The sequence below is a fragment of the Entelurus aequoreus genome, linkage group LG12, assembly GCF_033978785.1.
Source record: "Entelurus aequoreus isolate RoL-2023_Sb linkage group LG12, RoL_Eaeq_v1.1, whole genome shotgun sequence".
NCBI lineage: Eukaryota > Metazoa > Chordata > Actinopteri > Syngnathiformes > Syngnathidae > Entelurus > Entelurus aequoreus.
Window position 1 is genome coordinate 41,886,369 of NC_084742.1, and position 17,720 is coordinate 41,904,088.

Below are 17,720 nucleotides of genomic sequence, written 5' to 3' on the forward strand. Positions count from 1 at the left end.
AATTCCACGACTGTATATATCGATATTGGTTGATATCGGTATCGGTCATTAAAGAGTTGGACAATATCGGAATATCGTCAAAAAGCCATTATCGGACATCCCTAATAATTAGGCGTTTCGGTGACTCATTGGTCATTCATATTTGACGATTGACTACAGTATTTTACAGGGAGCGACACAAACAAAGCACAAAAGCCCCTGCAGACAATTGTTTTGTGTGCAAATGGCTCCTCCAACACTAAGCCCAGAAGAATTCCTCTGTTAGCTTTTCAGACAAGTTCCCACTCGCAGGCGGCGGTGAGGCAACGGCTGCCCGGGACTGCCGTGGAGCGAACGGGGGCTCCATCTGGAGCCGAGGGGGGTCTCCGGGGCAATATTTTAAACAAATATGCTCTATGCATCACACTTCCTGCGGCTCCGTTAACTGCCACACGAATGCCGGCTCAAAGTCCTGCAGTGAGGCTGACTGCCTTGGCCTGGATGTTTGTTCTAGACTGGGTCATCCTTGGAGAACTCAGACGTGACGACAAAAAAAAAAAGGAGGAAAAAAAAAAAAAAAGCACTGGTCGCCTCACTCCTCCACTGAGTTCTTCCGCGCATTCCACAGGCTGCTGGTACAATAAAGTAGTGCCGTTGCCTGCACAACGAGGAACAGAATGTGGGCGCGTTTAGCATGTTTTTGGCGACATTAACTCATGCAAATGCGTTGGCGTTGTTGTGCATCTAGTGACATACATCATAACAACACTAAATAATAGCACTACTTTTTAAGTGGATTAAAGAAGCACGTTTAGTGCAAAATTAGTAGGACGCGGACTCCTTGGACACTTGTTTGACTTTGCAGCTAGAAAGTAGTCGTGTTTATTGTTCATAAATGAGATGTAGTGCTTATGTTTATTGGCCGAGTGTTGAGTTTGAATAACTAAACGGCCATGGCTGGAGGAAAGGTGTCCCGGCTGGCGGTTCAGGGGGGCGGGGGGTTGAGGGGGACAAGCCGCAGTTGACTGATAAAGGAACCCAGAGAAGCGTCAGGCTAGACGGCGAGAGGACGCTGAGTAACGGTGTTGCCTTCAAAATAAATGAGAGTTTGCTAGTCTGGTTCAAAACAGCATTCAAATCACCGAAGCAAAGGGTTAAAAAATAAAGTAAACGTAATATTTCACATTTTAATGAGATAATGTAAGATTTTGTCATTGAATTTCGTCGGGAATCTTCAAACATGTGTTCGTGGGGTCGTTTATTTTGAAAAGCTAGTACCGGAATACGCTATTGTATCACAGTGTCTTGATTATTATAAAAAAGAGGGGGAGGTAATTATTTAGGGGAAGAAAGAAAGAAACAAAGTTGTCGACCACGCAATGCGCATGGGGATGGGTTTTATTTATACGGAGAGCGTCTTTTAAGAAGGAATAAGTCGGGTTTGTGCGCAACAATATCGGCTTGGTAGATTTGTTATTGAGCTGCTCCGCTAAGATCGCACCGGACCGGATTTGAAAATAGTGAATGATAAACCGACGGACTCAACAGGAGCAGGATTCTTTCTGGAGGTCAAATTCACTTTTGATGTATTTCCACGATCAGGCTTTTATTTTGGGATGAATGGCAGAAGTCTGGTGAGTCGTTCACACACACGGACTTGTCTTCTCTCTCCTGGGGGACACATGAAGTACTTTTTTGTGTGTTTTTTTTTGTCTTTTTAGGGGGCACGCATCTAATCCGAGAACATCACAGGAGATTTTAATTTAAGAGGTGTTTTATTTTGAAAGGGCCAGACTATGCAGATGTGGAGGGTCCACAAAGGACCACTATAGTGTCCTGGATGTATGTTTCTTGTCGAGCTCGCCGGGACTCTTTCAATAGTTCAAATGGGTCCTACCTGGATGGTCCACATGATGGCAAAGAGCAGACGACTGAGGATTTAAGTCATGTTAGCGCCATGGAATGCTCTTATTTATCAGCTTTTCTATTTATTTAGTGTGTGTACATATGAGCAGGGATACTTCCAAGGCTAGTTCTAGTGTCAACGTAGAAAATAGCAGTGGATTGTATTATTTTATTTTGCCTTATTTGTATCTGGCCCACGTTACGTCATGGATCGACCGATTAGCAAGTTGTTGGAAAAGCTGAAGCTCACAGACTCGGGCAGCGTTAAATTCAATAGTTCCAAGAAAAAGCAGGACTTAGCCAGTAACTCCAACAACAGCAACGGCAACACTGGTATCCCCGGGGGTGGCGGGGGGAGTCTGCCACCCACCTCCATAGCGACCTCGCCCTCCAGACCTGGTCAGTTCTCCACAACAAGCGACGTCCCTGCAACAGGGAGACTGGGACTGGCCCAGCAGACCGTACCTCCAGATGGCGAGCAACCGACTCACCCTTCCACCCTGGCCCCGCTGAGGCGTCGCTCCCCCCAGCAGAGGGCCTCCTGCTACCTGGGCGAAGGTGTGGACTCTCATATGAGGCGAGAATCTGGCCTGGGTCCAGAGTGTGATGCGTTCGGGTCCAAAGGGTCCTTGAACCAGCGCCGCTACTCCCTGGAGCTCCAGCAGCTGGTCAGAAGGCAGCATCTTCTTTCCCAGCCACCGCCGCTCTCAGTCCCGCCGCCGTACCCAGCCAACCCCGCTGGCTACGGGTCTGCTTCCAGAACTGGTGGAGGTATGGCAGAGTCTGGCTACATCTCAGAACCAGAAAGGCACAAGCGTCTTTCTCTCCAGGAGGCGTTGTTCTACAAGCGCCTGAGCACGGGTAGTGAACTGTGGGAGAGCACCAGACCCGCATCCCTTTCTCACCCGCCACACCGCCCGTCTGATGTCAGCGGCGGAGGCAGCGGCGGCGGAGGAGGCTTTTTCTATCCTCCAGGTCCAACCCTGAGTCCATGCTCGTCTTTCAGCCTCCAGGAGTCGGTGCTGGTCAGCCCCAGGTCCAGCTTCGCCTCCAGCACAGCCAGCGGCGGTGGCGGCGGGGGGAGCCCCATGGGGAGCCGCTGCAGCAGCAACCGGACCAGCGGCATCAGTCTGGGCTACGACTCTCGCTACTCCACCTCTGGAGGTCTTCCACTACAGCAGCAATCCCCCTCCATGCAGTCAGGGTGCTCTGCGGCTGGATACGGTGCTCCTGGAAGAGCTGGAGTGACCCCGGTGGAGGCCTGGACTCAATACCTGGACGGGGGGATGCGTCAGGGCGATAGCCGACACTCATACCCACCGGCTGTCGGAAGTCCAGCTGCCGCGTGCTACCAGGCTGGCCCAGAGTGGTGGGATGAGCAGAGGACCGGAGCAAGAGGCAAAGAAGGAGGTGTGGTGGGAGAGAAGACCCGCTACTCTGACCTGCCAGGTACGCGTTACCAAGAAGAGCTGACCCGGCTTCTTCTCCGAGACGCAGCACTAGAAGGGGACAGTCTCCTGGAGGGCCTGATGCTGAAGGAACACTCTCTGGCCCTGACGGCTCTGGCCAAACCCAGCATGGCACTGGGGCCGTCTTCTGCCGGGGGGCCGGTCAAGGCTCAGGAGGATGTTGGGGCAGCGGAGAACCGTCAGGAATTCTTTGGTGAGATCCTACACATCCATTACTTTTGATTGATTTTTGATTGAGTTCAACAGGCTAAAATGCTGTCGCCCCTTTTTAAACTTAATTTCTAGGAACTTTTATTACCAGGAACCTCCCCGGGGGAAAGTATCTCTTCTTTTACCTGGGTAATGTTAGTGGAAACCAGGTTTAAAAAAACAGAAATCCCAGATAATTGAGAAAAGGTCTAATGTTGGTCTTTTTCCACAGGAAGCTTGAACACAAAACCGTAAAAGGTATAAAATGTTTGCTGTATGCGCTGAATAGGAAGAAGTAGTGCCATCTAGTGCAGTGGTCCCCAACCACCGGGCCGCGGCCAGGTACCGGTCCATGGACCGATTGGTACCGGCCCGCACAAGAAATTAAAAAAATAATAATAATAAAAAAAAAAAAATTAAATCAACATAAAAAACACAATATATACATTATATATCAATATAGATCAACACAGTCTGCAGGGATACGGTCCGTAAGCACACATGATTGTATTTATTTATGTCAACAACAACAAAAAAATATATATATAAAAATATGTGTATATATATATATATATATATATATATATATATATATATATATATATATATATATATATATATATATATATATATATATATATATATATATATATGTATATGTATATATATATATATATATGTATAAACAAAAACCAGTGAAGTTGGCACCTTGTGTAATTCGTAAACAAAATCAGAATACAATGATTTGCAAATTATTTTCAACTTATATTAATGAGAAACTAATTTTTTGGGGGGCAAATAATCATTAACTTAGAATTTAATGGCAGCAACACATTGCAAAAAAGTTGGCACAGGGGCATTTTTACCACTGTGTTACATGGCCTTTCCTTTTGACAACACTAAGTAAATGTTTGGGAACTGAGGAGACCAATTTTAGAAGCTTTTCAGGTGGAATTCTTTCCCATTCTTGCTTGATGTACAGCTTAAGTTGTTCAACAGTCCGGGGGTCTCTGTTGTGGTATTTTAGGCTTCATAATGCGCCACACATTTTCAATGGGAGACAGGTCTGGACTACAGGCAGGCCAGGCTAGTACCCGCACTCTTTTACTATGAAGCCACGCTGTTGTAACACGTGGCTTGGCATTGTCTTGCTGAAATAAGCAGGGGCGTCCATGATAACGTTGCTTGGATGGCAACATATGTTGCTCCAAAACCTGTATGTACCTTTCAGCATTAATGGTGTCTTCACAGATGTGTAAGTTACCCATGCTTTGGGCACTAATACACCCCCATACCATCACAGATACTGGCTTTTGAACTTTGCGCATATAACAATCCGGATGGTTCTTTTACTCTTTGTTCCGGAGGACACCACGTCCACAGTTTCCAAAAACAATTTGAAATGTGGACTCGTCAGACCACAGAACACTTTTCCACTTTGCATCAGTTCATCTTAGATGAGCCGGGCCCAGGGAAGCCGGCTGTGTTTCTGGGTGTTGTTGATGGATGGCTTTTGCTTTGCATAGTAGAGTTTTAACTTGCACTTACAGATGTAGCGACAAACTGTAGTTACTGACAGTGGGTTTCTGAAGTGTTCCTGAGCCCATGTGGTGATATCCTTTACACACTGATGTCGGTTTTTGATGCAGTACTGAGGGATCCTGAGGGATCAAAGGTCACGGGCATTCAATGTTATTTGCAGTGATTTCTCCAGATTCTCTGAACCTTTTGATGATATTACGGAGCGTAGATGGTGAAATCCCTAAATTCCTTGCAATAGCTGGTTGAGAAAGGTTTTTCTTAAACTGTTCAATAATTTTCTCACGCATTTGTTGACAAAGTGGTGACCCTCGCCCCATCCTTCTTTGTGAATGACTGAGCATTTCATGGAATCTACTTTTATACCCAATCATGGCACCCACCTGTTCCCAATTTGCCTGTTCACCCGTGGGATGTTCCAAATAAGTGTTTGATGAGCATTCCTCAACTTTATCAGTATTTATTGCCACCTTTCCCAACTTCTTTGTCACATGTTGCTGGCATCAAATTCTAAAGTTAATGATTATTTGCAAAAAAAAAAAAAATGTTTATCAGTTTGAACATCAAATATGTTGTCTTTGTAGCATAATCAACTGAATATGGGTTGAAAAAGATTTGCAAATCATTGTATTCCGTTTATATTTACATCTAACACAATTTCCCAACTCATATGGAAACGGGGTTTGTACTACTGAACCCATTTCCAACAACCGAGGGTGTAAAATACAATCTATTCAAGATTTTTATTGACTCATTGTAATGCATCCAAAGGGCTTACTGGCACTTTTCCAAATATCATTCCATGACATGTCTTTTTTTTTAATGTTCAAATCAATCATCCATTTCCCAACACATGCATCATTTGCATTCCTAGTATGATGTTAATTTATTATTCCATAAAAACTTTTAACATAAAAAAAAAAAAGGATCCTGATTAAAGAACGTAGCCTCCAGTTTGTGGCTACCTACCACAAGGCATATTTTCAGAGGATATGCATTTTTACAACATGTTTTCAATAGAATAGAATAGAATAGAATGGACTTTATTGTCAATATATTTGCATATAACGAGATTAAGGACTCCTATTTAAGGTGCGGTAGTGGGAACAAATGTGGGGTAAAAATAAATTACACAAGAGGTAATAACGAAAAAATCTAAGAATTGAAATAAACAGACTACTATCCAATAAAAATAATAAGCAATCCTGTACAGTATATAAAACACTATACAAATACAAAATACTGTACAATATACAGAACAAGACAAGAGTACCGGAGTAATAAATAACAATCAGTGTCGGACGTATTGCACTCGAAGGGTAATATTGCACAATAGTGTATTAGGGTAGGATATTGTATAGGGGTGAATTATTATTATAAGTTAGAGATACAATTAAATTATTTGCAATTTCCCATTCTCCTGACAGGTATTCATTTTCTTGCTTTCGCCACATCATGAGCATGTTCACAGGATGTAGCGTTCCAAGCATCCGGTGTTCTGACTTTGTGCACCAGCGATACACAAGAATAAATTACTTCTTGGTAGATAATATTGATCAACTATTTCAAATTTGGATGTTTATTTAGAGGCCTTAAGTGCAGTTCCTTTTTTAATAATTTTGATTGAAGGTAAAGTGTGATGATTGATAGGCGGAACCTTTTAATTGGCTATTGTGTATCGCTGGTGCACAAAGTCAGACCACCGGATGCTTGGAACGCTACATCCTGTGAACATGCTCATGATGTGGCCAAAGCAAGAAAATGAATACCTGTCAGGAGAATGGGAAATTGCAAATTTCAGCAAAAATGGCTGTCTGGCTAACTTTTCATAAATTAGTTAAAGCCCGTCGATTATAAACCCAGAAAGGCGTTCTGCAGCATGTGTAAAAAGACTCAAAACTTTTCTCAATGGGCGACAATCGCTAATCACAAGTCGGCAATTAAAGGCAGGCAGCAGTTAACAGTGCCAAATTTCTTTGGCATGACCAACAACGCCACTTCTCCTGTCGCCACTACAACTGTCAGCTGCTACTACCACTACAGAAAAATAAATAAATAAAAAAGCCAATTCCATTTCACTTGATAGTAACAGTTAATGTACCGTCATTTCTGGACCACAGGGCGCACCGGATTATAAGACGCACTGCCGATGAGCGGGTCTATTCAGGTCTTTCTTCATACAAAAGGCGCACCGGACTATAAGGAGCAATAAAGGGGTCATTTTATAATTTTTTTATGAATTGAGAACACTTCCTTGTGGTCTACATAACATGTAATGGTGGTTCTTTGGTCAAAATGTTGCATAGATTATGTTTTGCTGATCATCTTCAAGCCGCTTTCTGACAGTCGCTTCAGGATGCGCCGTTTTGTGGGCGGTCTTATTTACGTGGCTCACCTCCGACAGCGTCTTCTCCCCGTCATCTTTGTTGTAGCGGTGTAGCGTGCAAGGACGGGAGTGGAAGAAGTGTCAAAAGATGGCGCTAACTGTTTTAATGACATTCAGACTTTACTTAAATCAATAACGGAGCAGCATCTTCTCATCCGTGGCTCACTAGTGCAACAAGGCCGCGGCCCGGTGGTTGGGGACCACTGCTGTAAACAGTCAGTGGTACTTTTATTAAACCAGTTAGTCAAGATGGGTATTAACAGCACAGAAATGAAACTGTTTAAGTAGCACAGAATTACAAACCCCGTTTCCATATGAGTTGGGAAATTGTGTGAGATGTAAATATAAACGGAATACAATGATTTGCAAATCTTTTTCAACCCATATTCAGTTGATTATGCTACAAAGACAACATATTTGATGTTCAAACTAAAAAACATTTTTTTTGTGCAAATAATCATTAACTTTAGAATTTGATGCCAGCAACACGTGACAAAGAAGTTGGGAAAGGTGGCAATAAATACTGATAAAGTTGAGGAATGCTCATCAAACACTTATTTGGAACATCCCACAGGTGAACAGGAAAATGGGTTCAGAGAATCTGGAGAAATCACTGCACGTAAGCAGCTAAGCCTGTGACCTTCGATCCCTCAGGCTGTACTGCATCAACAAGCGACATCAGTTTGTAAAGGATATCACCACATGGGCTCAGGAACACTTCAGAAACCCACTGTCAGTAACTACAGTTGGTCGCTACATCTGTAAGTGCAAGTTAAAACTCTCCTATGCAAGGCGAAAACCGTTTATCAACAACACCCAGAAATGGCGTCGGCTTCGCTGGGCCTGAGCTCATCTAAGATGGACTGATACAAAGTGGAAAAGTGTTCTGTGGTCTGACGAGTCCACATTTCAAATTGTTTTTGGAAACTGTGGACGTCGTGTCCTCCGGACCAAAGAGGAAAAGAACCATCCGGATTATTATAGGCGCAAAGTTGAAAAGCCAGCATCTGTGATGGTATGGGGGTGTATTAGTGCCCAAGACATGGGTAACTTACACATCTGTGAAGGCACCATTAATGCTGAAAGGTACATACAGGTTTTGGAGCAACATATGTTGCCATCCAAGCAACGTTACCATGGACGCCCCTGCTTATTTCAGCAAGACAATGCCAAGCCACGTGTTACAACAGCGTGGCTTCATAGTAAAAGAGTGCGGGTACTAGACTGGCCTGCCGGTAGTCCAGACCTGTCTCCCATTGATAATGTGTGGTGCATTATGAAGCCTAAAATACCACAACGGAGACCCCCGGACTGTTGAACAACTTAAGCTGTACATCAAGCAAGAATGGGAAAGAATTCCACCTGAGAAGCTTAAAAAATGTGTCTCCTCAGTTCCCAAACGTTTACCGAGTGTTGTTAAAAGGAAAGGCCATGTAACACAGTGGTGAACATGCCCTTTCCCAACTACTTTGGCACGTGTTGCAGCCATGAAATTCTAAGTTAATTATTATTTGCAAAAAAAAAAAAGCTTATGAGTTTGAACATCAAATATCTTGTCTTTGTTGTGCATTCAATTGAATATGGGTTGAAAAGGATTTGCAAATCATTGTATTCCGTTTATATTTACATCTAACACAATTTCCCAACTCATATGGAAACGGGGTTTGTACATAACCCAAATAAAATAGAAAAATATCGTTTCTATGTAAAATAAATAGCTGTGCAAATAATACAAAATGTATAAAACTCAGATAAAAAATGAATTTGCAGGGACTTTTTAATTCCCAGTCGACGATGTAATGGACTGTCACACACGTACGGTTCTGGTCAGCGCCAAGTAAGCGACTTGACTTAATTGTGCGGCTATGATCTTCCTCACTTTGGCATACATTTTTGGCAGCATTTCTCTTGGCAACTGGAGAACAGTTTTGATTTGTGCTTACATGGTAAACAACTCAAATTAATGTTTTATCCAGACGCATACATTTGTCCAAATGTGGCCAAGTAGACGCATTGTGGGTTTCCTGGACGTGGTCTACATCGCTAAAAGAAACATCTAAGGAAGAGAATCCCTCCGCCATCTTCCACTAGTTTTTTAATATATAAATCGCCCTCTTCTCCGACTCTTGTTCGTGTCTGTTACCTTCCTGATTCCATGAAACGCTCTATCTTGCCTCTGATCGGCCTGTCCGTAATGTTTTGCTCTAATCTTAACCAATCGTGACTCATCATATTAAACAACCAACCAATCATGGATGTTCTTACACGTGCAAGCACGTCTTGGAAGGAGGAAGGGGAGGTGTTTAGTAGCCCATGGAGTGTCCAGAGGGATTGGGAAGCGGGTGCGAGGAACACAACAAATGAAATAAATTATATCGATATAATTCATACCTTGTTTAAAAATGTATCGATATATCTTACAAACTCGATATATCGCCCAGCTCTACCTCAGGGAACATGCTTTTTTGCTTTACGAGAATATGACGAAGTGTATGTAGCGCTTGGCTTCACGATAGGAGATGAAGCGCGGTGTGTAGTTTTCTTTACCGTTAATAAGGATTCTATATCACGCAGTGGTCTATTTATAACAATTTTATAGAGAAAATGTATACTATTTGTAGTCGCGTTGGAGAGTGAGGGGGAGCGACATAATGTCACACCCTTTTTGAATTAGTTAGAGGGGGTGTAGTGGAGAGTGCCCCCCTAGGTGATTCTCGTTCTGCTGGGGGATATCTACGCTCACATTGGCAACGACATTGAAACCTGGATGCATGTTTAGGAGAAATGGCCACCCGAATCTGAACCCGAGTGGTGTTTTGTTATTGGACTTTTGTGCTCGTTACAGATTGTCCATAACGAACACCATGTTTAAACATAAGGGTGTCCATATGTGCACTTGGCACCAGGACACCCTAGGCTGCAGTTCCATGACCGACTTTGTAGTTGCGTCATTTGTTTTGTGGTCTCATGTTTTGGACACTCAGGTGCAGAGAGGGGTGGAGCTTTCTACCAATCACCACCTGGTGGTGAGTTGGCTCCGATATTGGGTTAGACCTGACGTCGCATTGTGAGGGTCTGCTGGGAACGTCAAGCAGAGTCTCCTGTCAGATAGAGTTTCAATTCCCATCAATGGAAGAACTTTGAACATGTCACGAGGAAGGTGCTGGACAAACCCTTTTATTTAATTATGCATATGACAACTGAAAGTATTAACCTGCTCAGTGGCCTTGTGGTTAGTGTCCGTCCTGGGATTGGTAGGTCGTGAGTTCAAACCCCGGCCGAGTCATACCAAAGACTATAAGAATGGGAGCCATTACCTCCCTGCTTGGCACTCAGCATCAAGGGTTGGAATTGGGGGTTAGATCACCAAAATGATTCCCGAGCGTGGCCACTGCTGCTGCTCACTGCTCCCCTCACCTCCCAGGGGGTGGAACAAGGGGATGGGTCAAATGCAGAGAGTAATTTCAACATTTCTTCATTTTTGTGTGACTATCAGTGGTACTTGAACTTTTTATTTTATCGACAGTATTTGATTAAATTAATTCTATATATTTTTTTGCGATGATTGTATTTAGGGATGGAGTCCCTTTGGGACAGAGGACCCTATTGTATTTCTAGCGTTTTATTATTATACCGCCGCCTCTTTGAGCTGTAATTTGACCCCCTTAACATGCTTCAAAACTCACCAAATTGGACACACACATCAGGACTGGCAAAAATTGCGATCTAATCAAAAAAACCAAACCCCAAAACTCAAAATTGCGCTCTAGCGCCCCCTAGGAAGAAAACACAGACAAAACTGCCTGTAACTCCCAGTAGGAATGTCGTAGAGACATGAAACATAAACCTCTATGTAGGTCTCACTTAGACCTATTTTTTATACAGTGACAACCCCCCCGCAAAAATCAACAGGAAGTTTGCAATTCCCCCTTCAAAACAAAAGTTGTGTAAAAACATTATCTCCTCTGAGCGCGTTTGTCGTGTCGGCTTCAAATTAGCACAGGACAGAGATTGAACCCTTCTGATTAAAAGTTGATGAAAGAGTTTTAATTACTGCTCCGGTTTGGATTTTATGAGCCCTCAAAATCGGTCCCGTCCATCGCTGCTTGCAGCTTTAATTTTTTATTTGAATTTGAAATATGATTACATACTTCTATTTTTCGCTTTTTAAAATGTTCTGTAAAGCACTGCTAACGAAGGAGTTCTATCAGGTGCTTTTGGCTCATGGGACTCCGGAGGCAGCGGACTGGTACCGACAGGTCAAGGGGGAGTTTGGGGAAGCCATGGAAAATGAATTTCCCAGATTAATTATGAGTTAGCGATGGACAAAATGCGAGTAATCGCAATTAAAAATTTGAATTGTTTGATGGCCTTAGTTAAGATAAATGGGTGTTTTGGAACAAGACATGTTGGGTCTTCTTGCTACTTGCTACTTTTATCAGGGAATTGTCACAAACAAATCAGGTCATTTTAGCAGAAAATGACCTGATACCAATATATATAGAAAAAATACATGTGTACATGACACTAATGTAAACTAATTGGAATGTTCCTGTGCATCTCTGCGTTTTGCGATTAATCGCAATCAAACAGTTGAATTGTTTGACGGCCTCAGTTAAGATAAATGGGTGTTTTGGGTGGTTTGGAACAAGACATGTTGGGTCTTCTTGCTACTTTTATCAGGGAATTGTCACAAAAAAATCAGGTCATTTTAGCAGAAACAAGGTCGTTGAAAGATCTGAGAAAAGTGGGAAATGTCGGACTTTATCCAGAGGAAGCTTGTATGCAACATGTGTGACATTTTCCTGTATACTTTGAATGGGGAAAAACATCAAATTGTGCATCTTGGCGTGTGTTTAGGAACATATTCCATATTAAATGTGGACTAAATAAACATTTCATATTAAATGTCGACTAAACATTCCATATTAAATGTGGACTAAATAAAAATATATCATATTAAATGTGGACCAAATAAACATATTCCATATTAAATGTGGACTAAATAAACATTCCATATTAAATGTGGACTAAATAACATTTCATATTAAATGTCGACTAAATAAACATATTCCATATTAAATGTGGACTAAATAAACATTCCATTATAAATGTGGAGTAAATAAACATGTTCCATATTAAATGTGAACTAAATAAACATATTCCATATTAAATGTGGACTAAATAAACATATTCCATATTAATTGTGGACTAAATAAACATATTCCATATTAAATGTCGACTAAATAAACATATTTAATATTAAATGTTGACTAAATAAACATATTCCATATTAAATGTGGACTAAATAAACATGTTCCATATTAAATGTGGACTAAATAAACATATTCCATATTAAATGTGGACTAAAAAACATATTCCATATTAAATGTCGACTAAATAAACATATTTAATATTAAATGTTGACTAAATAAACATATTCCATATTAAATGCGGGCTAAATAAACATTCCATAATAAATGTGGACTAAGTAAACATGTTCCATATTAAATGTGGACTAAATAAACATATTCCATATTAAATGTGAACTAAATAAACATATTCCATATTAAATGTGGACTAAAAAACATATTCCATATTAAATGTCGACTAAATAAACATATTTAATATTAAATGTTGACTAAATAAACATATTCCATATTAAATGCGGACTAAATAAACATTCCATAATAAATGTGGACTAAATAAACATGTTCCATATTAAATGTGGACTAAATGAACATATTCCATATTAAATGTGAACTAAATAAACATATTCCATATTAAATGTGGACTAAAAAACATTCCATATTAAATGTCGACTAAATAAACATATTTAATATTAAATGTTGACTAAATAAACATATTCCATATTAAATGCGGACTAAATAAACATTCCATAATAAATGTGGACTAAGTAAACATGTTCCATATTAAATGTGGACTAAACATATTCCATATTAAATGTGGACTAAATAAACATATTCCATATTAAATGTCGACTAATTAACGAGCCATTCCATATTAAATGTCGACTAATTAAACCTATTCCATATTGAATGTCGACTAAATAAGCATATTCCATATTAATTGTCGACTAACGAGCCATTCCATATTAAATGTCGACTAATTAAACCTATTTTATATTAAATGTCGACTGAATAAACATATTCCATATTAATTGTTGACTAATTAAACCTATTCCATATTAAATGTTTTTTTTAACGTTGGTGGAAAAGCACCATGGTTCCTAAAATCCTCGATAAATAAAAGTATTTGCAGTGGAAAATGGGCTAATGTCGGACTTCAATTTCAAGGTGAATGACGTAATGGTGAGGCCAGAGTTGCATCTGGTAATTGCTGTGATGTGCTGTGATGTGTTAGTCTGTTCCTCATTCTTCATGTTGTCGTTAATATTATTACTGTCTGGCCGGCTGCCGATTTGTAGGTTTGCATGATGATGATGATGATGATAGATTAATAGTTGAAAGCGTGCGTGGATCTCTTAGAACCTGCATGGGCACGCAAGCTTGCAGCAAACATTTGATCCTGAAGAACTAATCCAGACAAGTTGAAGATGAAGACGTATTAGAAAGACTCTCTCATACAAATTGCACGGTTGAATTTTGAAGGCTGCAGTGAGTCAGTGTTATAGTGGCTGGAGGGTTATGTGTGTGTTTCTCTGTGGCAGGGTGTGTTTTACCCAGATGACTTCCGGCCACAGTAATGCCGCGCAGTGTGTGTGTGTGTGTGTGTGTGTGTGTGTGTGTGTGTGTGTGTGTGTGTGTGTGTGTGTGTGTGTGTGTGTGTGTGTGTGTGTGTGTGTGTGTGTGTGTGTGTGTGTGTGTGTGTGTGTGTGTGTGTGTGTGTGTGTGTGTGTGTGTGTGTGTGTGTGTGTGTGTGTGTGTGTGTGTGTGTGTGTGTGTGTGTGTGTGTGTGTGTGTGTGTGTGTGTGTGTGTGTGTGTGTGTGTGTGTGTGTGTGTGTGTGTGTGTGTGTGTGTGTGTGTGTGTGTGTGTGTGTGTGTGTGTGTGTGTGTGAGTGTTGCTGTGGCGTGTGCAGGGGCGGTGTGCTGTAGCCTGTTTTTCTGCTCAGGTATGCGTTCCCGCAGGGGACGTGCAACACTGTATGGCTCGGCTATCAGGGAAGAATAAATGTGCGTGTACCTAAAATGTTACTTTTTGTTTGACCTCAATGAGAAATCACTACATTACACATATAGTATAAATGGATATCCTTCTTTGGAGTTTGTTTTACAATACAAATAACTAATTTGCACTTAATTGTAGGTATTCTGGTCCTTCTTAAATACTCTCACTCATTTGTCCTGAAACCACTAACAATGGCAGCGTCCCAAAAACTGCTACTTTTTTTCCTTCATTCAAAACATATTTTAGAACGACTTCAGCTTGAAATATGCGTAGTGAATTTTAATATGTGGTGTGTTTTAAGGCCAGTATGTTTACATAATGCACATTTTATATATATATATATATATATTAGGGCTGTGAATCTTTGGGTGTCCCACGATTCGATTCAATATCGATTCTTGGGGTCACGATTCGATTCAAATTAGATTTTTTTTTTCTATTCAACACAATTCTCGATTCAAATTAGATTTTTTCCCGATTCAAAACAATTCTCTATTCAATCAATACATAGGATTTCAGCAGGATCTACCCCAGTCTGCTGACATGCAAGCAGAGTAGTAGATTTTTGTAAAAAGCTTTTATAATTGTAAAGGACAATGTTTTATCAACTGATTGCAATAATGTAAATTTGTTTTAACTATTAAATGAACCAAAAATATGACTTATTTTATCTTTGTGAAAATATTGGACACAGTGTGTTGTCAAGCTTATGAGATGCGATGCAAGTGTAAGCCACTGTGACACTTTTTTTTAAATTTTTTTTTATAAATGTCAAATGATAATGTCAATGAGGGATTTTTAATTACTGCTATGTTGAAATTGTAACTAATATTGATACTGTTGTTGATAATATTCATTTTTGTTTCACTACTTTTGGTATGTTTGCATGTTTGTGTCTCCTCAATTGCTCTGTTTATTGCAGTTCTGAGTGTTGCTGGTTTGGTTTTGGAATTGGATTGCATTGTTATGGTATTGCTGTGTATTGTTTTGTTGTATTGATTAATTTAAAAAAAAATTAAATTTAAAAATGTAAAAATATTTTGAAAAAAAAAGATTTTTTAAAAATGAGAATCGATTCTGAATCGCACAACGTGAGAATCGCGATTCGAATTCGAATCGATTTTTTCCCACACCCCATATATATATATATATATATATATATATATATATATATATATATATATATATATATATATATATATATATATATATATATATATATATATATAAACCCTGTTTCCATATGAGTTGGGAAATTGTGTTAGGTGTAAATATAAACGGAATACAATGATTTGCAAATAATTTAACCCATATTCAGTTGAATATGCTACAAAGACAACATATCTGATGTTCAAACTGATAAAAAAAAATTTTTTGCAAATAATGATTAACTTTAGAATTTGTTGCCAGCAACACGTGACAAAGAAGTTGGGAAAGATGGCAATAAATACTGATAAAGTTGAGGAATGCTCATCAAACACTTATTTGGAACATCCCACAGGTGAACAGGCAAATTGGGAACAGGTGGGTGCCATGATTGGGTATAAAAGTAGATTCCATGAAATGCTCAGTCATTCACAAACAAGGATGGGGCGAGGATCACCACTTTGTCAACAAATGCGTGAGCAAATTGTTGAACAGTTTAAGAAAAACCTTTCTCAACCAGCTATTGCAAGGAATTTAGGGATTTCACCATCTACGGTCCGTAATATCATCAAAAGGTTCAGAGAATCTGGAGAAATCATTTCACGTAAGCAGCTAAGCCCGTGACCTTCGATCCCTCAGGCTGTACTGCATCAACAAGTGACATCAGTGTGTAAAGGATATCACCACATGGGCTCAGGAACACTTCAGAAACCCACTGTCAGTAACTACAGTTGGTCGCTACATCTGTAAGTGCAAGGCAAAACTGTACTATGCAAGGCGAAAACCGTTTATCAACAACACCCAGAAACGTCGTCGGCTTCGCTGGGCCTGAGCTCATCTAAGATGGACTGATACAAAGTGGAAAAGGGTTCTGTGGTCTGACGAGTCCACATTTCAAATTGTTTTTGGAAACTCTGGACGTCGTGTCCTCCGGACCAAAGAGGAAAAGAACCATCCGGATTGTTATAGGCGCAAAGTTGAAAAGAGTGCGGGTACTAGACTGGCCTGCCTGTAGTCCAGACCTGTCTCCCATTGAAAATGTGTGGCGCATTATGAAGCCTAAAATACCACAATGGAGACCCCTGCACTGTTGAACAACTTAAGCTGTACATCAAGCAAGAATGGGAGAGAATTCCACCTGAGAAGCTTAAAAAATGTGTCTCCTCAGTTCCCAAACGTTTACTGAGTGTTGTTAAAAGGAAAGGCCATGTAACACAGTGGTGAACATGCCCTTTCCCAACTACTTTGGCACGTGTTGCAGCCATGAAATTCTAAGTTAATTATTTGCAAAAGAAAAACAAAGTTTATGAGTTTGAACATCAAATATCTTGTCTTTGTAGTGCATTCAATTGAATATGGGTTGAAAAGGATTTGCAAATCATTGTATTCCGTTTATATTTACCTCTAACACAATTTCCCAACTCATATGGAAAAAGGGTTTGTATATATGTGTGTATATATATATATATATATATATATATATATATATATATACGGTATATATATACGGTATATATATATATATACGGTATATATATATATATATATATATATATATATATATATATATATATATATATATATATATATATATATATAAACTAAATCATTTCTATTTTATATTATTATTTGTTGTTATTAGGCCCTAATACGGAGTCAATGAGTGATTTTCGTGCATTTTCTTCCGGAACAAAAACTCACACTCGAGTTTATAGGTTTTGCTGTTTGACTTTTCTAAAAGCCAGCGTGTTTACATTTTTACTGGAAAAAAAGAAATGTGTTGTTTTTTTCATAGACACACCGTTTTCTAACATAAAATAGCAACAAACACTTTTCCTTGCAGTTGCAAGGCACCCTTGCCAAAAATAGTAAAAGCTGGGAAAATGTTGAATGCTTTGACTAAGAAAACGTAGCGCCACCTGATGGACAAATAAAGAAAAAAAAGAAACAATGAAAG

At 40.0% G+C, this 17,720-nt stretch overlaps 1 protein-coding gene across 1 annotated transcript in view; it reads left to right on the top strand.

The window, feature by feature from the left end:
* The first annotated feature begins 1,337 nt into the window (after nucleotides 1-1,337).
* Nucleotides 1,338-17,720, top strand: part of ajuba (ajuba LIM protein) — a 33,484-nt gene continuing 17,101 nt past the window's right edge. Inside the window, exons 1-2 of the mRNA XM_062065983.1 lie at nucleotides 1,338-1,613; nucleotides 1,701-3,546. Coding sequence (XP_061921967.1) covers nucleotides 2,091-3,546 — 1,456 coding nt within the window. The 5' untranslated portion in view covers nucleotides 1,338-1,613; nucleotides 1,701-2,090. The remainder of the gene's footprint in view (nucleotides 1,614-1,700; nucleotides 3,547-17,720) is intronic.